Genomic DNA, 27056 nt, shown 5'->3' on the forward strand with positions numbered 1-27056 from the left:
AATGTGGCCTTGAGCATACTTTTTAGAGATGGATAGGTGGATTGCGAGAGCAATGGGACTGGCCTGCCTCACAGGTTGTTTTTCCTCCTTTCCAGGAAAAAATTGCTAGCCATTTGTTGTTGTGTAAAGAGTCTGCAAAGGCCTGAGCATGATACTGAGTAGGACAGATGGACAGGTGAACAGAACTGTATGTTTTCAGTTGTAAAATGACTTTTTTGTCTTCGTTCTCTTTCCCCAAGGGTCTTATGCGGATACAGCTACCTGTGCTAGAATGTAACAGGTTTAGACACCTAATTTGGGAGGTAAAGGTTTGATTCTGCTGCCAAGGGTATAGCTCAGCCGGTTAACATTTCACTCCAATATTGGTGTAATCTGCAGGCTAGGAGTTCGAACCTGCACAAGGTTACAAGAGGTTCCCTCCATAATCACTAAAGTGTTTGATGTAATACAAAGGCACAACATAAAGGGAGGTTAATGTGCTGTATCATAATTTAGATATGGTTGTTGCTTAGTTTTGCTTTGAGGGAATTGTATTAAAGGTTAATGCCCCACCCTGGCTCACAGATTGTAGGGGGCGTAGTGGGCCTCTTTCCTTTTCTAGGCACAACATCAGCTTTTCAGTGGTCTTTACTGCAAAGATTTCAAGTTCCATTTGGGCGAAAAGAAGTATGGCATCCAATTAGAGGGCAGTCTGAGGACCAGTGGTTGCATTGGGCATGTCTGTGACTAGGTCAGCATAGTTATTTAATGGTAGACAGTTCACTCATGGTTATTATTACAAGACATGGCAGTATACTCCACAATTCAGTCTCTGGACTTGTCAAGAAACTTTTGTTTGGCTTTATTTTCATGCACAAAGGATTAACCAGATCTCAGACCTTTTGCTCGCAGTAGTTGAAGTTTCACAACAACATAGATATTTCTCCATGGGCCTTTTTATTGGGCCTGGTGATTTCTCCACTTTTCCTTTTTTCAGGTGATCGCTGTCACAGGTATTGGTCCTGCAGCTGGCTTGGCCAGTCAGAGATCACCCCCCCTCTCTTCCCCGACGACATTGGTGACGAATTGCAACTTGGCTCATCACAAACGACGGCTTGGGTGTCATTCATGGCCCTGACCTAGGCTGCGACCAGAAGGAGGTACAATTATGGATGGCATACATAGAGAAATTCATTCCCCTACAGAGGAATTTCTACACTAGGGCCCCTTTACACCCTTTACCCAGTCAACAGAGCAAACCTTCAAGCAGCCCTTTCGAGCACCACGGTGGTCATCTGGGCAAAAAGTTAGTTTCAAAAGGTCCTCTCCCGGCGTTTGCAGGCTCTTCGATGTGGGCTCTTGCTCATGGGAGAAATCACGCAAAGTTGGCCATAACTGCCCAAAGTGTGGCCCCCCACCCAGCCTCAGAGGCAGAGGAGCACCTAAAAACCCTCAAGACCCAGCCAACAACTGATAGAATGACAGCGAGCCCACCCACAGTTTGTACAGACCCGCACAACATTTTTACACCAATCCCCCCACATCCCTATTGACCAAAGGCCTATCTCCCATTAAGCTGCATGCCCTGTTTCATTGTTTGAGTCATTATCAGAACCCCAAAGATTGAGGTCTGCTAGCAAACGATTTCCTGAATGGTTTCCCCATCCTCTATACAGTCCCCAGTATCAGCAGGTGCGCAATGAACTCAAAATCTACCATAGAACAAACCCAGGTTGTAAATGAGTAGCTGCTCAAAAACCTATGACTGGATTGGGTTGCGGGTCCCTTCACAACCCCCTTTCACAGATTTTGTAGTATCACCATTAGGCGTAGTTCCAAAAAAGGAGCCGGTCAAATTAAACTTGATTCACCACTTGTGCCACACCAAAGGCAATTCAGTCAACGATTGACTAGACAGCAAGACTTGCTTTGCTACATACAAATCATTTGATGAGGCTGTTGACATGGTGCGGCAGGCTAGAAACGGGGCCAGGGCGGATATTGAGTCTGCTTTTTACCTACTTTACATCCACTCAGACATCTTTCACCTTCTGGGCTTCCAGTCGGCTGGTAAATTCTACTTCGACAAATGCATGCCCATTTGTTGTTCTGTTTAGTGTTCTTACTTTGAAACCTTCAGCACGTTCTTGGAATGGCTAGTGTAAAAGACTCACCTAAAGGGTTGCTCAACCCACTACCTAGATGATTTCCTGCTCATAGGCATGGCCTTCACACATGATTGCAATTTAGTCCTACATGCACTCCAGAAGCTAGCCAACAAGCTGGGGGTCTCACTTGCCCCGGAAAAAAATGGACAGCCCGGCTTTAAGGCTGACCTATTTAGGAATAAAATTAGACACAGTTGAGGGCGTTTCAAGGCTGCCCGAGGAAAGTGTCAAAGCTCGATTGGCTGATAGTGAGCTTGTTTTTGGGAAAGAAAAGGCTATGCTAGGTGCCATTAAAGCCTACTGGGAAACTTAACTTCACAGCCAGAGTCAGCCCATTTGGGAGGATTTACACTAGGAGGATGGCTCGTGTGATATCAAAGGCATCCCAGAAACACCATTTAGTGAGGTGAAGACAAAGGACTGAAGGAAGACCTACCAATCTGGGCCCAGTTCCTACAACAATTTCACAGCTCCTTATCTGGAGATCACCTTGAGCATCAAGCACAGAACTGTCCTTATTCACAGATTCTTCTGACAGAAAAGGCTTTGGTATAATATTTGGGAAGGAGTGGTGTGCACAGAAATGGCCCAACGTGGGGTGAAGAAGGAAGGTTACAGAAAATGTTACAGTGTTGTAACTGTGCCCCATAGTTTCCGCACTCCACATCTTGCCGGACTATCTAGCAGATAAGATGGTCTTCTTCTGATCAGACAACATGGCGGTGGTGCAGGCCAAGAGGTCACAAGTCTGTCCACAATGTAAGTACCCCGGGTGTAGTGTGCGTAGCGGGGCTACGCGGAGGTCCACGGAGTTGGGAACAAACTCCGTGGAACTCCGCTCCGCTACGCCATCCGCCTCCACCCCCATTATAAAAAGTAATTAAACATTATTAAAAAATAAATTTAAAACCACTTACCTGGCATGCGATGTCCCCGGGCTGCCCTCCTCCTCTTCTTTGCCGCCTCGCTAATATTTGTGAGAACTGCACATGCACGCGCGCCCGTGCATGCGCAGTTTTCTCAAGGATTACCGAAAGGGCAAAGAAGAGGAGGAGGGCAGCCCGGGGATGCCGCATGCCAGGTAAGTGGATTTAAATTCATTTTTTGATAATGTTTAATTAAATTTTATAATGGGGGGTGGAGGTGGGGCTGGCCAACTCCGCTCCGCTGCGGAGTGTGCGGAGATTTGCGTTCTCCGCGGAATGCGGAGAAGGCAAATCTCCTCAAACTCTGCGGACGGAGTGGAGGTCTCCGCCCGGGGTTAAATGTAAGCAGTAACAGAGCAAAACAAAACTTGTCACTAGCAATGTTCCCTCTAATTTTTTTCCTCTCTGTGTGCCAGTGTAAGATGTCTGTGCACTGCAGCGCAGTCTATGTGCACCAAGGAACTGATCATGCACGCAAGTGCAGTGCTCACTATATAAATCTGTGCCAATCGCCACTCCAAACTTTTCTTTATAACAACAGGTAAAACAGGTGCGTGTCACACATACAGCTCCATCTAATGGGGGCCATAAGACGCCTTTCCTTGTGACTTGATTGTGTGGTGAAATCCTACAAAAAGATCGGCTATGCATTGTGTAGATAGTTTTAGTTTAGATAGTCATTTTATCCACACTTGGATGAATTTGTCGTGGTCCAGTACACACCACCTCATTGGGGTTGGTTGCTAAAAATGGATATAAAGTAATTGGGATGCTAGCTTCAAACTTCAAAAACTGCAATGGTAATTATGTAATTTTCAACTCAGTCTGCTGCATCACATAGACATGATTTAGTGTTGAACTTATTAAAAACGAACTCATGTATTTACTCCCGTGGGCAGGCCTAATGGAAAGTAGACAGTTTAGGATAATTGCATTAATACAGACCAGCCTAGGCATTGGATGTCAGTTCTGACAAAAAACAATGCCTTTTTATGGAGTGTCTAAATTGCACCGCGTGATCACATATAAGAGCAGCTCAAATACTTAAGTTCAGGAGGTGCAATCAACAAAAAGCATATGTTTTTCTTAATAGCCTCTAAAGTTGTGCCATCTTTATGAAGAATCTAGTCCACATGTACTGCATACATGACAACTGACTTTGCTCTTTGAATGCTTTGTGCTTAATTCCTAAAGGTTGTGATTCGATTTTGGTGATGGGAAGAATCCAGTTTATTTTGTGCTGTTTTACATAACGCACGCCTTCAAACTTAGGCAATTTTATTATCAGTGCCACTGCAAACAATCAATACATTTCTGGATCGGGCTCCTGGACACCACTACTGCTGCGAAATCCTTGCATGCCCCATGCCCCGACACTAATAGAGCAAGTAACATGTGTAACAGCTGCCTGCTCTAAACTCTGTGACACATTGTGCTAAAACCCGTTCAGAGTACATGCCTTGTAAACTGTCTGCCACTGCTCCTCGCATTCCATAATTAAATGATAATTATTCAGTGCCGATCAAAGTTTTAGTGACTGTCGAACGGTCTCTTGCATGCAGCAGTGAAGTGCGCGCTTTGGGAGAGTATGTGCGCGCTAGGAACAGGTTTTGTGTGCGCCCACGCAAGCGCGCATGCTACAGGGAACAATGGTCACTAGTATGATTGGCTGAGCCGATACAGTGAAGGACACACCCTTGATGCTGTGGAGCTCATGAAGTTGTGTCATTGGGATTCAAGAACAAATCGTTACAAATGTCCGTGTTGCTTTACCTTTCCATTGCAAATAGAGAATTAACATCCCAAATAAATGCCAAAAATAAGCCAATTGGCTCAAAAAGGGAGGAAAGTTCCCATTGCAATTTTGGGAAATATTGGTGGGCAGTGGGATTTTCAGGTTGGAAGTTGAATGGACAGTGGTCAATGATACAAGTGGGTAGCTGTTTCATTGGAAATTGTGGCTAAAAGGTGAAGAAATAGATAAAATGTTAGACAAAAATATGAGTTCTACAAATGGCATTATAGGTATTGGATGGTTAGGTGAAAGTTCGGGAAGCTAAACTTGAGATGGTAGGAAGAGATGGGTAGGTAAGTTGGAACTAATGTAGCACATGGACAGAGGTATGGACAATGGCGCTATGAGATAGGCAAGTTGGCGTGTAATAGGATAATTACCAGAGTCAAGCTCAGTGTCTAGAGGTGTAAAAACTCAGTTGGACAATGAATGGACAGACAGATGAATGAATGGAGTGAAATGTGCAGAAACGGATGGCTGTATGGGAAGAAATATCATGGGTGAACATCAAAATATATTTGTAGACACTAAACTAAGTGATGGATGTATAAACAAAGGGACATATTGATCGGCTGTGCTGTATGATGGCATAAAGGAGGTTCACAGAATGAGATATTTTCTTTTAACCTGGTCTGGGCACTGAGATAGGTAAGTGAAAATTGAAACTGGGTAGTTTGACTGCGTGACAGCTCGGTGTTCATTGGATTATAGTTAATATATACTGTTACTACGGATGCAAAAACATTGTTTACCATTATTACATGGTCGTTACAGCGACTACATTATTACCACACATACAATTACATCGCAAGTCATTACTACGACTTGCTGTAGGAGGCGCACTGGACTTAAGAATAGTATTATTTACTATTCCTACTCCAGTTTGTGCAACAGCAGGGAAGGTGTTGGATTCTAAATTCAACACCATGCGCCCCCTACAGCAAGTCGTAGGAATGATTGCGATGTAATTGTATGCGTGGTAACAACATGGTCGTTGTAACAACCGCATTGTAATGGTACCGCGTTGTGGAGACAGCGTTGTAATCGCTGTTTCACGATTATGGTACAGATTAAGATAAATGTTTGGCAAGTGACATAGAAAGGTGAAATATTGATGGGAAGAAGAGCAAGACCTCTGACCACCTGGTCAGAGTCAGTGCTCTCCACCCGCACAGCTCCACCGTTAAGGAACTGCTCTTAAGCTCCAGCCCGATCTTCTCTCGGGTAGGTGTTCAAGGCCCTCCTCCACCCACAAGCTCCTGCCTGCGCCTCATCCCTGGTGGCTTAGTGGAAGAGCATCCTGCTCTTCTGCTCTTCTGCTATTCCACTCTGTTCTGTGCCCTCTTTGCCTCTTTATTTCTCTTTTTGCCTCTTTTTCTGTTTACCTCTTTTCCTCCTGCCACTTTTTCTCTGTTTGCCTTTTCCTTTTGACTCTTTTTCTCTTTGCTCCTTTTTCTCTGTTTGCCTCTTTTCCTCTTTTGTCATCCTCACTCCCTCTTCCTTCTTTCCGTGCTACCTGCCGCATCTGCCCCCATAGCCCCTCCCCCCAGCGTGTCGCTCCTGCTCCCGCCTCCTGGCTGATCGCCCTTCCCTGATCCCTACGTAATGGCAGCAGCTGTGCGGCAAGAAGAGCAAGACCTACTGGTCAGATTCACTACTCTCCCCTCGTGTGCAGCGCCACAGTTAAGGGTCTGCCCTTAAGCTCCAGCCCAAGCTCCTCTCTGGTAGGTGTCCAAGGACCTCCTCCACCCACCGGCTCCTGCCTGCCCCTCATCGCTGTTGGTCTATTGGAAGAGATCATGCACTTCTGCTATTCCTCTCTGTTCTGGGCTCTCTTTGCCTCTTTATTTCTCTTGTTGCCCCTTTTTCTGTGTTTGCCTCTTTTTTCTCCTGCCTCTTTTTCTCTTGGCTCCTTTTCCTATGTTTGTCTCTTTTCCGTCTGCCCCTTTTTCTCTGGTTGCTCTGTTTGCCTTTTCCTTTTCCCTATTTTTCTCTTTTGCCCCATTTTCTCTGTTTAGCTCTTTTCGAATTCTCACTCCCTCTTCCCGTGCTTCCCACTGCTGCTACCCTCTCCCCCAGCGTGTCGCTCCTGCCCCTGCCTTACAGCTGATCACCCTCCCTCAACCACTGCTTAATGGCGCCCGCTGCGCGACAAGAAGAGTAAGGCCTCTGACCTCCTAGTCAGAGTCACTGTTCTTCACCTGTGCAGCTCCCCCATTGAGGGTCTCCCCTTAAGATTCAGCCTGGGCTCCTCTCTGGTAGGTGTTTGAAGCCTTCCAGCCTGCGCCTCGTCCATGGTGGTCTAGTGGAAGAGCATCCTGCTATTCTACTATTCAACTCTGTTCTGTGCCCTCTTTCCCTCTTTTTTTTTCCTTTTGCCCCTTTTTCTCTGTTTGCTTCGTATCCTCTTTTCCTCCTGCCTCTTTTTCTCTTTGCCCATTTTTCTCTGTTTGTTTCTTTTCCTTTTGCCCCTTTTTCTCTGTTTGCTCTGTTTGCATTTTCCTTTTACCTCTTTTTCTCTCATATACAGACTTGAGGAAAAGGTAAGGATCATATCTTTTACCAACCTTTTCCTTTTCAAACCAGTATTTGATGAGGAAACTGTGGCAAACACCACTATCCTTAGCAACCAGTAGAAAAGTTGTCTTAATCCTTGGACTTTTTCCTATATCACAATAAACATTTACTCTTACTCCCACCACACAATGTTTTCAATCAAACATTTTAAAGTGAAAAAAAGGGTGCCCAAATTTTTCCCTTTTACTAGACCCGGTTTGACAGTTAAGTCTAGCTATGTGACCAACCAAAGCCCTCCATCTCTCACACTTTGGTTGTGTTTCTGAAATCCATTTTAAACAGATTTCTCTCCTTGCTAAAACCATCAAGATAAACATTAATTGGGCTCCACTCTTCCCCAAACATACCTCTTCTCCATGCAAAATTCCAAAAATTACTAAAGAGAGGCTTACCGGGATGTTTATGCCCATGATTGTAGTTAGTACTGACTCTACTTCTTGCCAGAACAGCTGGATTGCCGGACACCGCCAGAAGAGATGGACATCATCTTCATTCTCCATGGCACACTTTGGGCACTGCCTCTTCTTACCGTCCCCATCTTTGCTATCTTCTTTGGGTACCAGTAAGCCCTGTATAAGGTAAAAAAGTGATTTCTCCTAAGTGGAGCCGACTTCACTGAGGACCAAAGCATAGATGCAGATACTTGCCACAGATGGGTTACATCGCAGCCCGGCATGTCCAGCTTCCAGATCTCCTCCGGTGAAGCCCGGGAAACGTCCTCTCCCCGTACCAAAACCCAATACCATCTGGCAACCTATTTCTTATAAGTCTGGGTACTTTGTAGCGCATCCTCAATTTCCAGCTTCTGCCCCCAATTTGACTGTGCTCGAGACCACCTCACTAATTGGTAGTATTTGAATCTGGATATTCTGGATTCCGTGATTGTACTTAGAAAATTAGCTAGGGACAAACCCTCAAACATTGAAACTAACATCAAGGAAATCCAAGAGGGGTTAGCTGGTACTACAAACCCTGCCAATGTTTTGGAGTTGCAAAATAAGCTGAGGGATGCTAAGGACTTCCTAGGAGAATACCTGGAAGGAATAGTGCATAGAAGGTGGAAGGCTAGCAAGTTGGCCCACTATGAATACGGGGAGGGGAGTGGGAAGTTGCTAGCCTGGCAGGTGAGGCAGGACAACATAGTAAACAAAATTAAACAGGTAGTAAATAATGTGACTAAAGAGAGATGTATGGAGGATCAAACTATTGGGGAGGCTTTTTTAGTTTTTTTTCAAGAAGTGTATACAGAGGACACAGTGGCAACACAGAATGAGATTAAGGAATGGTTGCAACTAGACAATCCTCCTAGTTTGAGTGTAGACCAAATCAGCATCATAAATCAGGAGAGTATGAAGGAGGAAATAGATAAAATCATAAATAACTCTCAGAATGGGAATGCCCCTGGTTCAGATGGTTTGCCAAATGAAATTTATAAGATATTAAGGATGGAACACGTACCCTACCTATTAAAGCTGGTAAATGGGATTTACATGGAACATCTCCCTGCTGCCATCATGGAATGAGGCGATAATAACATTAATACCTAAATCCAATAAAGACTTGACTAAATGTGAGGCATATAGACCAATATCCTTGCTAAACTCAGATTATAAACTGTTCACACAAGTGGTTGCCAAAAGGTTGGATAGGGTTTTAGGAGATGTAATACATAAAAACCAGAAGGGTTTCATGAGGGGAAGACAGCTGGCAGAACTTACTCATGACCTAGTAGGTGCAATTGATGTAGCCTTGGTATCAGGAATCCCTCTAACCATAATAACGGTCGATGCAGCCAAGGCATTCGACAGAGTCAGCTGGCCCTATTTATACCAGGTTATGGAGGGAAATGGATTAACGGGGAACTTCCTTAGGGCAGTGAAAAACATCCTAGCTCCAGGAGCTAGGATATTGGTTAATGGCTCACTAAATCCATCCTTTGTAATAACTAGAGGTACAAGACAGGGATGTCCGTTATCCCCCCTGCTCTTTAATTCATACATAGACCCTCTGGCTCGAAGATTAAGAACAGAACAGAGAATTCTCCCTTTTCAATAACCTTGAATGGATAAGGAAAGAAGCATCATATGCTGACAACTTAATCATTTATACTAGGGACATTCTTATTTCATTGCCAGTAATAATAGAGTTAGCAACTGACTTTGGAAAGATTTCAGGCTATCTTGTGAATGAAGATAAAACTGAACTTATGTCCTGGAATGAACCATTGGGCACCCCCCCAGGAAGGAAAGAAATTAGATACCTAGGAATTCGGGTGGTTAAAAACCTGGACGAGATGGCAAACATTAATTTTGTTATGCGGTTGAAAGAAACTAAAAACCTCTTGCACCGTTAGGCCGCTCTTCCTATATCTATTCTGGGAAGGACTAATCTTGTAAAAATGGTGATCCTACCGAAATTCACTTTCCTCTTTAATTCCCTCCCATTGCACTTTAGGCCAGAATGGTTTAGGAAACTAAAGAGTGAGTTGAGCCGTTTTATTTGGAACTGCAGGAGCGTAAGAATTGCATGGAAAAAGCTCAGAAAGATAAAAATGGATGGAGGCATTGCATTCCCAGACTTTCAACTGTATTATTGGGCTTTTAAAGAACATAAGGAAACTATTAATGGACTTTAATGACACTCCAGAATACTTAAGGGCCCAAACGAAAAATTTAGCAGAAGAAGGAAACTTCTTTTTATACAAATTTGGTCATCCCAAGCATTTTTTAAAAAAAGTCAAGTTTAAAATACTTACTTCAGCCTGTAAAATCTGGATACAAGTTAAAAAAAGTACTGGGAATTTAATACTACAGTGCTAAGGCTTCAATCTGGAACTCCCCAGGGACTCCTCCGTGTCTTCAAGATAACCTAGCAAATCCCTTACTACAGGCAGGTATCGAGAAGTAGGGCCAGTTATCTGAGAAAGTAGGTTTGCTATCTTTTTCTCTGTTTGCCTCTTTTCCTCTTTTGCCATACTCGCTCCCTCTTCCTTCTTCCCCTGCTCCTCACTGCCCCCGCGGCCCCTCCCCCCAACGTGTCGCTCCTGCCTCCCAGCTGATCACCCAACCCCTACTCAGTGCCAGCACGCCAAAGACAAGCCCATCAGTACCCATCTGTCACCCGACCGTGACTAGTGCCAGGGACCCTGGTCCTCCAACCCCCCCGCTACCACCCCAACCCTCTCCACACTTCCAACCCCGAACCCAACAACAACTGCCAGCTCTTGATGCCGAACAACACCCAAGGCACGATCTGCTCCTGACACTGCTGCCGCACCTTCACCTGCCTCTGGACCCCTGCAGTAGCCCCCAGCCCACCGGATGCCAGCGTACACAAACCACTGAAATTTATCCTCCTCACACGTACAATCCCTACACCGACACGCCGCAAATATCTGGGACCTCTTCAACATATACACGCCCAACGCCGCCTTTCTCACAGAGACCTGGACTAACGCCAGCTCTGGACCCAACATCGCAACCACCATTCCAAGCGGACCCAAGATCCTGAGGAAAGACTTCCCCACCCACCCAGGAGGAAGCCTTGCCACAACCACAAAAGCTCCCTCCACACAGCAACCACCGACTCATACGACGTCTTGCCCTCCATGGAACACATCCACTTTCAGATCCAGACCAACCCCTAAACGACGCTCAGCGAAACCCTCATCTACAGACCGCCCAGCCCTCCCGCCCCATTCCCCAATACCATTGCAGACCTAATTACTCCCCATGCCCTCGCCACCATACATACTACTCGGAGACCTCAACGTCCACCTGGACAACCACGATGTCCCTAACACCACCACCCTCCTAGAGAACCTCACAAATAAAGGACTGAGGCAACTTGTCTCCACCCCCACCCACACAGCTGGACACACACTTGACCCCGTCTTCCCAGGAGGAAACAGCATCTCCTTCAGCCATACCACAGAACAGGACAGACCACCACTGCATCCATTTCTCTTTTAGAAAACCCACCGCTCACAAGCATGTGTGCCGCCCCCTTGCAGACTCTGCAACACAGTCTCAGAGAAAGACCTCACTTCCATCCTCACCTGCACCTCATCCCCCCACTACGACAGATGTCAACACCATGACAAGCAGCCTCCACCGATGGATCGCCAACTGTACCAACACACTTGCCTCCCTCCAGAAAACCATAAGACGACACAACAAGAAAGCAAACTGGTTCACCATGGCTCTCCAAGAATCCAAGCGCTCCTGCTGCTGGCTGGAAAAGACATGGAGAAACAGCAAAACTCTGTAAACACGCACCGCCTACAAAACCACCACCACGGCAAACCACCAACTCATCAAAACCACAAAAAAAACTTCCTCCAAGATAGAATCCTCTCCACACCCACAACACCAAGGAACTCTTCACCATCAAACAGGAATTTGCCAAACCCAACAGCGAAACAACAGACGTCCCTCCCTCCCAAGACCTCTGCAACAGACTCAGATTCTTCTTTCACCTCAAGATCAGGATGCTCTGCGTTAACTTTGACGACCAGGACCTCTGCACCACCCCAACCCACGCATCCAGCGACGCCACCCAAGAGACCCTACTTACGTAGACTCCACTCATAACAGAAAACACCATAAAGACCATGAAGAGCATCCACTCTGGAGCACCTTTAGACCCCTGCCTGCCTCACATCTCCCACAGGGTCGCTACAGCCATTGCACCAGAGCTACATTGGACAATCAATTGCTCCCTCGAGACCGCCACTTTCCCCAATGACTGGAAGCTTGCTGAAGTCAACCCACTCCTGAAGAAATCCTCCTCAGACCCGTTGGACCTCAAGAATATCAGGCCTATCTTGCTGCTTCCTGTTGCAGCCAAGGTCATCGAGAATGCTGTCAACACCCAGCCAGCACACTTCATGAATACCCACTGACTCCAGGAAAATGGTCACTTACGTCCTCATCACCAGCAGATTAGACTACGGCAACACCCTCTATACCGGAATCAGCAAGAAACTCCTCTCAAACTCCAGATCTTCCAGAACACCGCAGCCAGACTAATCCCTGACATCCCAAGACACAGCCATATCACTCAACATCTCCGCGACCTCCACTGGCTTCCAGTCAAAAGAAGGATAACTTTCAAGCTGCTCACCCATACAAGGTCATCCACAACATCGGACCTCAATACTCCAACAACTGCCTCTCTTTCCACGCACCCAAGTGAAACCTATGATCAGCCGACCTCTCACTAGCCACCGTCCCACACTTCTACAGGAACAAAGCGGGTGGAAGGTCCTTCTCCTACCTTGCAGCCAAGACAGGGAACAACTTCCCTCTCCACCTCTGGTGAATCCGGTGAAGCCCGATACTGGACCATTCAGGAATGACCTCTAGACCTGGCTCTTCGAATGACCCCCAACGGAGCTGCACCCCCTGCCCCCCAAGTGTCTTGAGACCCTAACAGGTGAGTAGCACGCTTTACAATACCCTGATTGATTGATTGATTAATGGGATGTTTGATAGGCAGGTGAGAGGTGGATTCAATTGGTGAACCGTGTTATTGATCAGTGGACAGTACAATGGAGAGGCAGATGGTGGGTTGGGCATTTTTATAGAGAATATGAACGGACATAGATGGACTAACTGATGAGACAGACCTGTCAGAACAAGTGAGAGAGTATTGTATGAGTAAACTATTTAGGAACAGATCAACTTAATGAATTAGATAAGTGTAGGATAGAGAGATTAATAAATAACATGCACAGATGATGACAGTCATGCATGGGAATCAAGTAGAAAAGCCCAATTCTTAGTGTGTTGTTGCCACGGATACATTTACTATACCACACAAGAGAGATATCATTAAATACAAAATTGCAGAAGAATTTGCCACTTTGTAATTGACGATGAAAATTGATGCAAAAATGAACGAAAGTGAAAAGGGTTTTGTAAAAAAACAACATTGGGAAAGAAAACGAGCGGAGAACTATTATTGTGAAGTGAAGTAAGGCAGAGTAAAAATGGAGCTGAGTAAAAATGGAGCTTCGGAGAATAAACTTAAGTCGAATAAATGGTATACAGTAATGAAAGATGTGAGATGATGTAATTTTGCCCACCCAGCAAAGTAAAACAGTCCCGCACAACTTGACGTCATTAGTATCTCCTAACATTTCTCCTTTCCTTTCTCCTCCATCCCTCACCCTCCAGCTCCTACACTACTTGAAAAGGGTGCACCTCAAGAGCCAATTGGATGGAGAGATGTACTTTGACCAACATGGTGACCCCCCCACAGTGTACGACATTGTGAACTGGCATCTTCAGCCTGATGGGAATCCTCGTGTAGTGACGGTGGGGAGCTTCAACAGGCGTGCACCCAAGGGCCAGCGGCTCATCTTCTATGGAAGAGCACTCCACTGGAATACACAAGAAACAGAGGTGTGATGACCAACAATGGGCAATGGGTACTTGAATGGACCTTTTTTCTAATATACATCATGCTTATAGATTATGGGAGGAATATATGTTACAGACAGTTCACGAGGAATGAGATTCAAGCCAAGGAATATTGTAGTCATGAGGAATGCATGTGCAAGCCACTGGCATGCATGAAACTCTGAAATTAACTAGATCACAGATAGCTTCTCTTCTCCTAGGTAGACTGAAGTGCCTGTATTTACATAATACCATAATGTAAGCAATTCATCCTGGATTTATTAGGGTGTTTCTGGTAAACAAGAGCATGCCAACTCTTGGAGCTGCAGGGTTCTTTTGGGTTAATGGGAATACAGTGATCATAGAAGAGACTGGCAAGTGACTAAATAGAAACACACATACATATAACGCAGAGAGTTCAGGGGAGGAGAATTATGAGTTAGTAGCAGTTATGGTTTCACTTTCCCGCCAATGTAAAGGAGATTGGACACAATGCACTATGCACAATGTGCTTAAAAAGAGTATAGGAATAAACCCAGGAGTGCTTCTTTAAACTAGTGCCATAATTATGGTTTTGCTCTAGTCGAACATGATGAAAACCTCTCATATATGTGACCTGGCCCAGTATATATTCATATGTCTAAAGCCACTGCATGTGTTACCTCCATATTGAAGGCATTAAAAATACTCATTGAGTGGCTAGTTGGGGGCCAGGTCTGCTCAGAACGTGAGAAGTGATTGATAATGAGGGAGCCGGGTTCCACGTTCTAGGCTTACTCTGGAACCCCTGGCCAATGGGTCTTTGTTGCCTACTTGCAAGTGCGGAGTGGAGAGGAAATTATTAGCCAGAGACTATAGGAACCCAGAATCCTGATCCTAATGGTGGTATATTTATTGTAAAGCCAAGAAATGTTGGACATATAGACACCTCAAGACGAGAAAGTAAAGGTGCATAGGCACTAATACAAAACCGAACCTACGAGTGAAATTTAGGCTGTGTAACATGCAGAGAGTGACCAATTCAAGAATCAGCAAACAAATAATTGTTGCGCCAACATCAAAAGCCCCCTTCATTGGCAATATGTAAACAAAAGCATTAGTCTGTTCCTACACTACTGCTAACATGACATCCCTACTTAACATTTCCCAATGCAAGTTCTCAGGAAGGTGTCAGCATGTGAAGTCTACCTAAGAAGAACACTCACGTTGAATGGATCGAGTAGCTTAAAGCTACGGAGCTCATTCTAAGATGCTACCCTCTCACCAGGTAAGGCAAAAGTCCCTGTACTCTGTCCCGAATCCCAATACAAAAGCCAAAAATCAGACCTCCAAACACATCACAAGACCACCTCATCCATTCAAACCCCTCCTTGCAGGAAACTTTCCATGAGGCATCTATGCTTCCAGGCTCTTACTCGATGACCTTGATTCCCAGGCCTTCTCATACAATTAAGAACACCTCCTGCATTATCAGCGCCGCCATTCAAAGGCATCCTCTCCTCCCTATGTCTGTCTAGCTCTGGAAACAAAGACATTATTCTAACTAACGAGGTCAAATTCTTGCACCTGCAACAGAGACATGAAAAGAGGATAATTCCACATGCACATGAATTTTATTAGCAACCTGCAAGGTGAGAGTGAACAGGGAGAAACAAAACTTAGGCCTACCAAGCTCGGCTAACATTGGAACAATACACGCGTGTACAATACATGTATATATGGGTCATTAATATCCACACATTATATGAACATTAGTATCAAAACATTAATTAATCATGAATATACTTTTACACAATACGATTTCATCTAAACACGTACAATTACACCATTAATTCCTTGCCTTAGATGAAGAAAATACCTAACACTTCACATACACGTTATTACAATACACGATCTAATGACAACAGATTATATGTGAATGCAAACTAATTGTGATCATAATGCACCCCTACAATTGGAAGAGCAAAATTGCGCTCTATCAGTCTTAAGCTGAAAATAAAGGTAAAAAAAAAATCCCAAAAAAATGAAATCAAAAGTGGTGGTGGGTCGATCCCTGGTTTAAGCATGAGAATTGTTCTGTGCACCATTCAGTCCTTTCAGTGGGTGGTGATTAAATGGAATAATGCAGGCATAATGGGGGCCATTTAGGGTTTGACAAAAAGGGAGAACTGCCAACAACTGACTTGCCTCCTTCTCAGCTCCTCCTGCTGATCCCACCTCATATATAAGAGGGAAACAGCAAGGTTTATGATAGCAGAAGTTCATTTTAAAGGAAGCCTTCGACCAGAGGACCACTCACCACAGGGCCGTTGATTTATTCACAGCTGAATGTTTTGGCCAAATTGTTTCTTCTTTGTTCACTCTGAGGGAATAGCAACGTTCAAAGCTCATTGTTGCACCTGCCCACCACTCAATTTTTCCCTTTGTCCTCGGACGTTTCCCTTTATTTTTCACTTTTGGTTCACTTTCATGGGTGGTTAATCTAATAGCCCCACCAAAAATGCAAATGTAGTGTTCCTGAGGGCTAACTTTCGTGACTGCTTGGACCATCATCCATTGTCTCAATGAGGTATCTGCTTCAAACCCACATCCATCATCCTGACTGGTGGCAGATTGTATATAGTTCTGGGGTGCAGTAGAAAAACCTATTTTTTAAGGAATGTTGTTTAAGTGTTGTGGGCAGATTAATGATCACAAACATTAAAATGCTTAAGAATGAGAAAATTGGGGGGTGTATCTGGCAAGATTGCTGACCAGCAGTTTTGAGCCAGAGCCCTTGGCCCACTGACAAGACTCTGAGGCATTCTCCCACCCGAAGCGCCTGTGAACCACATGCAGCTTGGTGATAATTATCGGCCTACACCAAGAGGGCAGCAAGAGCTTTAAATTCCAAATCTGGCATGTAGAAGCTGGTTTCTACAGTGCTGTCCCTGAGCACAGCCGGTGAGGCTTGGGAAGTCTCGCTCATCGGCGCAGCAGCCGGCACCGCTCTAGTAGCAACTGCTACCAGACGGTAGAGGTGGGGCAGGGGCTGGCAGGGAAAGGAAGCATTTTTTCACAAAAGACACTTACCTGTGCTGACCTCCTCTGTCCTCTTCCTTCTTCCTGTCACCCCCGGCAGCAGGAAGCACTGAAATTATTACATCAAGCTGCAGTTCCACTAGTCGGTACAGGGTGTCCCTCATGAGTCAAATGCAAAAGCATTGAAACCTTTCATGAAGCTGCAGTTCCAATAGTCGTTACTAGGTGTCCCTCATGAGTCAAATGCAGAAGCATTTGACTTGAGGGACACCTAGCTACGACTAGTTGAACTGCAGCTTGATGTAATAATTTCAATGCTTTTGCATTTGACTTGTGAGGGACACCTAGTAACGACTAGTTGAACTGCAGCTCTTTGTAGAATTATTTTGATATTGGATACTATAATATTCACTGCCCACTGCTATTCTCATCCCATAATGCTTTGCAGGGCCTTTGGTTCGGATTGTATGTTTGCCCATAACTGTGCTTGGGGTGGTCCTAAAAGGAGGGGACCACCACTGAATCGTTCAGCATGATATGCTCTTTGTGTTCAAGGCATCTGCTTGGTCCTCCCCCTAGGTTAGGGGGGACCCCAATTTCATCACCTCTCTCATTGCATGATATTTTTAATTTTCAAAGTTCACTTTTGTGAATTGGTATATGCTTTTAAGCATGTAAAGTTGCTTCATCAAAGCATTTGTGAGTGCAGTTTAGTAGCTGACTCTGCCTGAATTCCGTGGTTTTAATGGAATGCGTAGTTAACAAATCCCTGGGAGCAGAGTTCATTGCCCAGGCCTACTCAAAACCCACCCGCAGCTGTTCAGCCAACTCCACCAGGGAAGACCACACACGTTGTATGTGCTCCATGTATTGTTCGTGGGGGTCCTGGGAGACAGCCATGGTGGTTTGTGTTTCCTGCCGTGTGGTCTGTGCAGGTGGTGGGGTCACCTCGAGGCAGCTGGCCTGCCCTGCTGCTGGGGGTGGGGTGCAGAGGTTGTCCAGCATCCGTTGGAGGGTATCTTGACATATGTGCAGGTTGTCGTCTACATTATCAATGATGGGGTTTGTGTTCTGCTCTGCAGTATATGGTGATTGTCTCTCTGAAATGTTAAGGGGAGATGCAGGTTAACAGATTTTCACATGTATGTTTTATGATTATCAGATGTTTACATTCAGACTGCATGCCAATGTACATTGTGACTGTTTGGGAGAAGCTGGCTATTTGATGGTAGTCAGTGTGTTTTCCGAATATATGACGGATGTGTGGTAGTACCCGTTCATTATCATCACACTGTGTCAGGCAATGCCAGATGTGAGTGGACAGTTACTACGCACAAGCGGAACCTGTTGTGAGCTCTGTCCTGTGGTGCTGGTGTTGCACATTTTAGACCATTGCCGTCGTTGCTGATGTCCTGTGATTGCTATGAGTGTGTGCTGCATTGTTGGGGAGTTGCCCGTGCAGCTCTGATTTCGTGTGGCCTTCTCACTTAGAGGCGGAGTGCCTTAGAATTGTGTGCTTATCGGGGCCTGATTTGCTTTTGACATGGGTCATATGTGCTCTCGGACAGATTCCTGTGGCCTGGTGCATTGTTCGTCTGCTGCGTGTTTCGTAGGGCAAGGGTTGTGGGTGCACGTGGACATGTCAGAGTGTGACCTGCTCCTTTACGTATGTGATCGGCACTGGGCTACCTCCATGTCGATTCGTGGGTCATGTCATTTTTTTGGGCTGCTGCCATGCTATCGGACATGCAGTGATACTTGCATAGTCAGTGTGGGTCACAGAGCCGCTGCTTTGCTGGATTCAACACATGTGCATGGGTTGGTTGTGATGTTGGTGGTGGAGGGCCCTCTGTGCACATTGTGGGTGGGGGCCTACTTGGAATTTCTATGTGTACTGCAGTGTGACAAGCCAATCAGGGCCATGTTCCACGGTCATTGTGGGTGTGCAGTGTGCTAGACTTGATTGTACATGTCTGCCATTGTGCCCATCTCCCCCGTCCCCCCCATCGCTGGTCGTTACTCACCCTGTTGCTGTTGTGTCAGGTCGTATCGTGCTGTGTCCAGGCCCCCCATCCTGCCATCGTCTCATCACTGCTGACTGTGGCCACCATTTGCTCCAGCTCATCCAGCTCCTCCTGTGTCGCAGGAGGCCCTCCTCCAGTCGCCGTTGCTGACTCCCTGTTGGTGGCGAGCTTATATTTGGTCTGCCTTTTCAGGTCATGCCAGCGCCTCTTGACGTCCTCCAGTGACCTCCTCGACACTCTGACTGCTTTAACGTTGGTGACGATGGCCTGCCATATTTCTGTTTGGGTTGCCAGTGCCGCAGTGGAGGTGCCAAACAGTTGTTGATGGTGTTGGGTTACCTCCGTGACGATGATCCGGTCTTCCTGCAGATTGAACCCCGTCTTCCTCTTCCTCTTGTCCTTGCCCTTCCCCGGACGCGGGGTTCCTGGCTGGTCCACCATGGGGCTTGTGGTGTTCGGCTTGTCCTCTGCACTCGGTCCAGGTGTATCCATGTTTCTACACAGTTTTAATTGTTTTGTGGCTTTTTTTTTGTTGCTTTTATAGTGTATTGTTCCCCCAGACACGTGGGATTTGCACACCTGTGGTTGGTCTTTGCTGATTTCTGTACCGCGATTGGCCTCATCACATGTTTTTTCGCTTTCGCGTTTCGCTTTTTTGCGGCGTGGCATTGATTTTGACGCTGACATTGTCCCAGTTATCTGATTGCTATCGCATGGTACCGCCTTGTTGTGAATTCCAAGTTGACACAGGGTTATTTTCCCATGATGGGCTGCGATATTGAAAGTTGCGTTATGCTACTCTTGCGGTAGTTATCACACATTCTTGTGAAAATACCCCTGAGTGCGGTTAACCTCCTCGGAGTTATTTCCTACTCCGTCGCAACACTGTTAATGAGTTAAGACATCCATTGAGGACTCATGAGCTTCTGACGCGGGTTGCTTTATCTTATTTAACCACGTCTTGCCCCAAGTGAATATTTCCCGACTCGTTTGATTGAGTGCGGGGTGTAAATAAGGCAAAGGGTCGAAAAGGTCACCCGTACTGCTAAGTGAGTGTAGAGATTCTCATTCTATATATGAGTGCCTCTACCAAACTTTATTGACAGGAAATAGGTTAATAGGCACGAGCCAGATACATTAAAGGTGAGAGTGTGTTTTCAAAACAAATATTGAGTTAAGTTACAAGGAAAAGAATTGATACAAACTTACCTGAGTGTTCTTTTGATAACTAAGCAGTCCTGAAGTCCTGAAGAATCTTGTTGCAGCTGGCTGTTGTACGCTAGAAGAAAAAGAAAATAAGAAATTAAGGTCAGAACATTAAATTTACCAAAAACAGAAGAGAGGCAATAGCCAGGGGTGAATTGGTAAGAGTTGTTAAAAGAAAGCCTATAAGTACAGTATTATAGCAATAGTATTAAGTTGAAAATGTATGTTGTGTTATAGCTGAAGTTGAAAAAGAAAAAGACGAAACAAGAACGACCAGCAGTGAACCACCTTTGGCTGTCTCTTCTTTTCCCCATCCCCTTTTCCTCACAGGGACTTGCAGAGGGACACAAATCCTTGCAGGAGTGTTCCTGGGGGGTACTGGGAACTAGCATCGTTCTGCTCCACGAACTTTGGCAATTCAGTTTTCACGCTTCTGACAGAGTGAAATGCCCATGTTATTATTGCACCCAAGCAGAATGGCAGAGGGATTCGATTAAAAACTTTTAGGAGATATTCTAGGAAACATCCAAAAAGAGTTAGAAGCGGTAAGGGAAGAAAATAAAAATCTTCAGAGTTGGCTAATAGAATGGGAGAATTTGTTTCTGGATCCAATTCAAAATTTGCCTCTATAGAAAACCAAAGACCCAATACTAGCTCCACGTCCCTAGGTTCCGCTCAAGTCATCCACTCATTATCACCGGCAATACCCTTGGCCCCTCCAAATCGGTTCACTGGAGACACTCAATAGACTCAGATTTTCCTGACAGTGTTCCCTACATTTCATATGCCGGCCTACGATTTTCCTGGAAGCCCAGTCTCGAGTAGCGTTTATATTGTCGCACCTCAGCAATGATGCGGCATCCTGGTTCATGCCCTTGGTCACCAAGGACGATCCTATTTTGTACAATTTCGAAAATAAAAGAGTTCCTACGAATATTTGATTGAAGAAAGGCCTCACAGGCCACAGACAATGAATTACTAGAACTGAGGAAAGGAAACAGAGAATTGGTCACGTACCTGGCTCAGTTCAAAAAGTTAGTCGTGGAGACAGATGGCCCGAGAATGTTAGGATCTTACCTTCGTGCCAGAATCCACAGGAGCAGATGACTAACTCTGCAGTCCACACCGTAGCTGACAGCGGGAACAAGGTCCACACTCATCCCCACAGGGGGGAAAGGGGAATGCTGATAGAGAAAGAGAGCCCGCCTCCGGAATCAGGTATCCGTCAAGTCCCACTTCCCAACTGTCCTTCTGTGTTTGTTGAGATGCGTTTATTCAGCACTGGGATGAGGTAGGAAGATACCTGTGACGAAGGGAAACAAGAGAGGCGATTACTTTTACTATCCTACTGTTGGAACTGGCCCTTTTTGCAGGGTTATCCCCAAACTTTTTGCTTCTTCCTCCTCTAGTTTTTCTGACCTGTGGTTGTTGGCAATAGGACTCTGGGCACTTTACCACTGATGATCAGTGCTAAAGTGCATATGCTCTCTGTGTAAAATATCATATTGATTGGATATACCTGATTGGCATATTTGTATCACCATGAAGTCCCTAGTAAAGTGCACTGTGTGTGCCAGGGCTGGTGATGACAGATGCTACTAGTGGGCCTGCAGCGCTGATTGCGCCACCCACATGAGTAGCCCTAAAATGGTGTCTCAGGCCTGCCACCGCAGGCCTGCCTGCAGTCCCTGGACTGCCATGTCCTCCTGGCCTGTGTCCACACTGGCCGGGCCTAACCCTTCCCTTTTTGTGCACCTCAGTCATCCCTATGGAAGGCCCAAGGTACCCCCCTGGGCAGGGTGCAGTGTATGTAGAAGGTAGAGCATGTACTAGTGCAGGTACCATGCTCTGGTAGTGAACAGCGGCCATTTTGTGTATTCACTGCTGCAAGGTTATCTTGCTCCATAGGCTAACATGGGGGAGGCTGGTGCCAATGGCCATCAGCCTATCTTCTCATAGGAACAAGATAAGACATGAGTGTTTGATATCCCTGAGCTCAGCATTTAATAACACATCTTTTAGGAGAGGTTGTACTTTTTAGAGAGTAGCTGTTCTCTTGTCTGACCCTTCTGTGTGCCTGGGCATGCTTGTGGATTGACTGTCTGGATTGAGAGTGACAGGGGCTGGGGAGCCCCCAGGAGGTTGGATGAGTCAGCCCCTTGCTGAATGTCTGCATTTGCAAGTAGAGTGGAGGGAGGAGATAGCACCTGGGAGTGAATAGGGCTGTGCCTGCCTGCCACAATGCTGGCTCCACCTCCTGCTGGGCAGCTGACGACTCTGCCCCTCACTCTGAAAGGAAAGAAGAAGCCAGAAAAACAAAGTGCTCCAGCAACACCCAGAAATGGATCAGACCGGGCTCAGGACCCACCTGCACAAAGACTTCAAAGACTTTTAGGGGTATAAGTAAAGGACCCCTGACAACAGAAAAGCAGATTCTACAATCAAGAGGAACCTCTGCTGGAAGACGGACCACTGAAGGACTGAAGGAAGATTGCCTTGCTGTGTGCTCTGAGGGCTGACCTGTTCTGCTGTGCAACTGAAGCTGAGGAGGAGAAGGGACCGTGCTGTGTGCTGTGACCCTGCCTACTTGACCTAACAAGACTTTGCTGTGTGCTGTGTCTTCAACTTTGAATCTCCAAGGGCCCGAGAAGAGCTGGCCTCCTGTTTTGCAACCCAGGGACAGAAAGGTTGCCCAGACTTCAAGACTCTGCTATGTCCCCCTGGGCTGCTGTGTACCGCAAAGATCGTGGACTGTTTTTAAACATCTGCCCCGTGAAGTGCGCTGGCTGCTCTCTGCTTCACTTGAGAGCGCCGCGCTGATCTTTGCCTGAAACCGGCTGCTGCGTTGAGAAGACCGACATGCTCATCGGCACGTGTATTGCTGTGGCCAAAAGATTGTGGGCGTCCCCAGTGCTAACTGAGCTGCTGTGAGGCTTGGCGGCGTCTCGATCGACCCGCTGACATGGGGCACCTTAAAATACCCTGCCCGCAAAGCACCGCCGCGGCCCGGGGGCCCGAAATCGACCAAGAGCTGCTTTTCCCCGCTCCACAAAGCCGCGGAGAAAGAAGCGAGGAGGCCGCGACCTGATTGGTTGCTGGTGGGGGCTTGGCCGGAAAAGCCGCGCTGCGAGTGGCTGACTCCCGGTAGCATCTGACATCGTCACTGGGGGCTCGACGAGGGAGCCGGTACCTGATTGGCCCATCGCTCGAGAGCTGCAGAAACCCTGCACCGGAAAAGTTGCTCCGAAGCGCCGAGTCATCGCGCCCCCGCCCGAATCCTGGTGAGTCTGTGCCGGGAGGAGGAACCTTGCCGGGAACCTCGTTAACTGTAGGGGCATTTTTAAGTCACATCTCAATCCCCGAACGTCCCGCATAGCGCGTGGGGCCCGGGGACTGCCGCCCATGGTGCAATCTTGTGATTACAAACGAGAAGAGCAGCCTGAGAGGAGCGCTTCGGTTATAAGCGCACGGCACAGCTGGAGAAACGTGTTTTAAGTACTGAGAGCCTACAAACTTATTCTTTTTGAATACTAAATCACACAAGAGACTAGAGACTATCTTTTTATTTTCCTAGCAACCAGAGAAAGCTGAAGAGAACCGGAAACTAATGTGCAATGCTATGGTAGTTGATTTTTATTGCTGAAACTAGATAAAGCTATATTTTTAATATACTCACCTGTGTGGTCTGCATTTGTGGTGTACTGGGGGGTCATTCTGGTTGTTACTTGCAAATACTTAACACATTGCCTTGGGGATAAGCCTGTCTGCTCGAGCCAAGCTACCTAGAGGGTGAGCAGGGGTTATCTACAGTGTGTCCCTGTACCCTGACTAAGAAGCAAGGGTCCCTATTTGGTCTAAGGTACTTACCTCTGCCAACTAGAGACCCCCAGATCTATCACCTACTCTGCTCTCTCTAGTTGTACTCTTTCTACACCTTCTCTAACGCTACCTGATTCTATTGTAGGCTTGCTTCTCTCTATGCTGAATTGCTGGTTAGTCAAAAGGCTTGGGAGACTCTATTTCGGAAGTGTGTAGAATCTTCAGCAATGCGCTCTGACAATAGTAAATACTAAGGGAAAACGAAAAGCTATGAAAATCTTTTCCCAGAATAATGCTCTGCTTCCTGAATTAAGCGAAAATCTTACTGTTCTTTTAAGTCTTTTCAGTAGTGGACTTCTGCCTCTGTACTCAGCTCCTCTGACAGATATTTCTTCAGAAAAATCCTTGAAACGTTTCTCCGACTTCTTTTCCAGACTGCCAAACATAGAAGAGGTACTTCCCCTAGTGTGTACACACAACTCCGAGGGAACGGAGTTCAAATAAGATCAGGAATTTGACTATGAAAAGTTAGTTGAGCGAGCGCATAAACAAGACACCGCTTCTGCCCTCAGAAGTCAGTTGAAGTGCGCAGCTTGCAGCACGATCGCGACGGAGGAACACTGCTGCTCGAGCCCTGAGAAAAATACTAGAGCGCTGATGTAGGTATTGATAGCGGCCGCCATCGTGGAACGCTCTCAAATCAACGAAAGAGATTGTAAGCATGAATCTCCTAAATAATAGCCAAAGATGAGGATGACGCCGTAACCACCGGGGGTAATGGGCATTTCTGCACTGTTGTCTCACTTGAGGGTTCATTGCGGACCACCAAAAATATCTCTTTAGCAATTCAGTAGTCTTTTTGATTTCCTTGTGTCCAGCCAAAGGATCATCATGACAAGCTCTCAAGGCGGACTTTTGCAATTCCAGGGTAGGGAAATACAATGCTTCCTTGTAATAAGGGAGATTCTCATGGATATTTCTGTACTTATCTTCCTTCACCCAATTCTGAACTTCTTCTGACATGATCTTCCAAATTTTTTCTTTTATTTCTGAGAATTGTAAGGCACAGGCCAATGTTTCTGCTGGTGCGATGGGAGTTTCTTCTGTTTCTTCAATCCTTGATCCCGTGTCCAATCTTGACAAGGCATCTGCATTTTCATTTGCTGAACCAGGACAATAGGTAATGGTAAAATTGTAGTCAGCAAAAACACAATGACCATCTAAGCTGCCTAGCAGTCAAGGTCTTGGCAGACTTCAAAAACTGGAGATTCTTGTGATCGGTGAACACAGTGACCACATGCCGAGCTCCCAACAAATAATGGTGCCACTCTTGGAAGGCATCTTTTACTGCCAACAACTCCTTGTCGGCAATTGAATAGTTGATCTCCGGGGGCGTTAGTTTTCTAGATCTGAAAGCTACAGGATGAAGTTGACCAGTATCCCTGTGTCATTGGGACAAAATTCCTCCAATGGCAAGGTCGGAGGCGTCCGCTTCCACAAAAAACGGTTCTTCGGAATCTGGGTGGAGAAGGATGGGTGTCGAAGTAAAGGATTCTTTGAGAAACAGGAAGGCCTCCTCTGTTTCCCTTGACCAATCAAATTGTGTTCCTTTCTTCAGTACTTTTGTTATTGGAACAATCTTTTTGGGAGAATTCCTGAACGAAGCGACAATAGAAATTGGCAAAGCCAATGAAACTTTGTACTTCTTTCAAATTCCGAGGGGAAGGCCAATCCAAGATCACTTGAATCTTGCCCATATCCATTGAAATTCCTTCTTCAGACAGAAAGAATCCTAAGAACTCCAACCTGGTTCACATGAAATGCGCTTTTCTCTAGCTTAACATACAGATTATTTTCAAAAAGCTTTCTGAGGATTGCATGCACATGTTTTACATGCTCTTGTAGATTTTCGGAAAAGATCAGAATGTCGTCGATGTATACCACTGCTACACAATACAGGAATTCGCTTAAGACGTCATTTACAAAGTGCTGGAAAGCGGCCAGGGCATTACACAAGCCATAGGGCATGACTTGTTATTCAAACAATCCAAATCTGGTGCGGAAGGCAGTTTTCCACTCATCTCCCTTAGCCACACGGATTAAGTGGTAAGCTCCACGAAGATCTAATTTAGTAAATATCTAAGCCTCCTTCACTTGGTCTAGTAATCCAGAGATCAAATGCAAAGGATAGCGATTCTTCACAGTTACACGGTTGAGTGCCCGGTAGTCTATGCACGTGTTGAGTTCATCATTCTTCTTTTTGGGGAGGGAAAAAGAGGGGACGAGACAGGGGATTGGGAAGGACGGATGAATCCATTGGCCAGATATTGATCCAGATATTCCTTAAGGAATTGATTTTCTTTTTCCGTAAGGGCATAGATCCTGCTACAAGGCAAATTTGCTCCTGGTTCGAGTTCGATCTTACAATCGTAGGGACTGTGCGGTGGTAGCTTCCCGGCCTTGGACTTATCAAACACAGCTGATAACTCCGCACATTCAGGGGGAATATTCACTGCTTCTAAGGCACAAACAATTTTAGGCCTGGTTGCTAACACCTTGGCTGTTGTGGTTTTGGAGTTTAGAAGGACCATAGCAATGTTTCTGACAATAGCTCAAATTCAACCGAATAGTTCTTCTTTCCCAATTTTATCTCTGGGTTGTGTTCTGTTAACCACGGCAGCCCAAGGATCAATCAAAATTGAGGAGCGTCAATAAGATTGAAAAAAAAAAGTTGTTTCACAATGCCCATTATGGTCCTTTAACTCAATGGGCTCTGTTTCATCCGTGATGGGACCGGAGGATAGGTTTGTGCCATCTACGGCGCGTACTGGTGCTGCATTTTTCTTCTTGATTAACTTTATTCCACTTCTTATGGCATACTGGATGTCACAGAAATTCCCAGTTGCCCCGGAATCTATCATGATAGAGGCCTCCTTCACTTTGTTTTCACCAAAACTTATTTCAAATAATACCGTTAGATGAGGGGAAGAGGACTGTAAAGTATTTGCCACCTGTTGTAGATCAGGGGTTGTCTCTGGTTGAACATCCATCAGGGCAACCCTTTTCACTGATGGTGTTTCTCTTTTACTGAATGATTCACCTTAGGTCTTTTTGGACACTCTCTTACGAAGTGTCCT

The 27056-nt window shown here is 45.9% G+C and overlaps 1 protein-coding gene across 1 annotated transcript in view; it reads left to right on the plus strand.

The window, feature by feature from the left end:
- The window catches only part of LOC146782662 (extracellular calcium-sensing receptor-like), a 131494-nt gene that overhangs the window by 80881 nt on the left and 23557 nt on the right, over nucleotides 1–27056 (plus strand). Inside the window, exon 4 of the mRNA XM_085637163.1 lies at nucleotides 13625–13852. Coding sequence (XP_085493289.1) covers nucleotides 13625–13852 — 228 coding nt within the window. The remainder of the gene's footprint in view (nucleotides 1–13624; nucleotides 13853–27056) is intronic.

Source organism: Triturus cristatus, chromosome 12, assembly GCF_964204655.1.
Source record: "Triturus cristatus chromosome 12, aTriCri1.1, whole genome shotgun sequence".
NCBI lineage: Eukaryota > Metazoa > Chordata > Amphibia > Caudata > Salamandridae > Triturus > Triturus cristatus.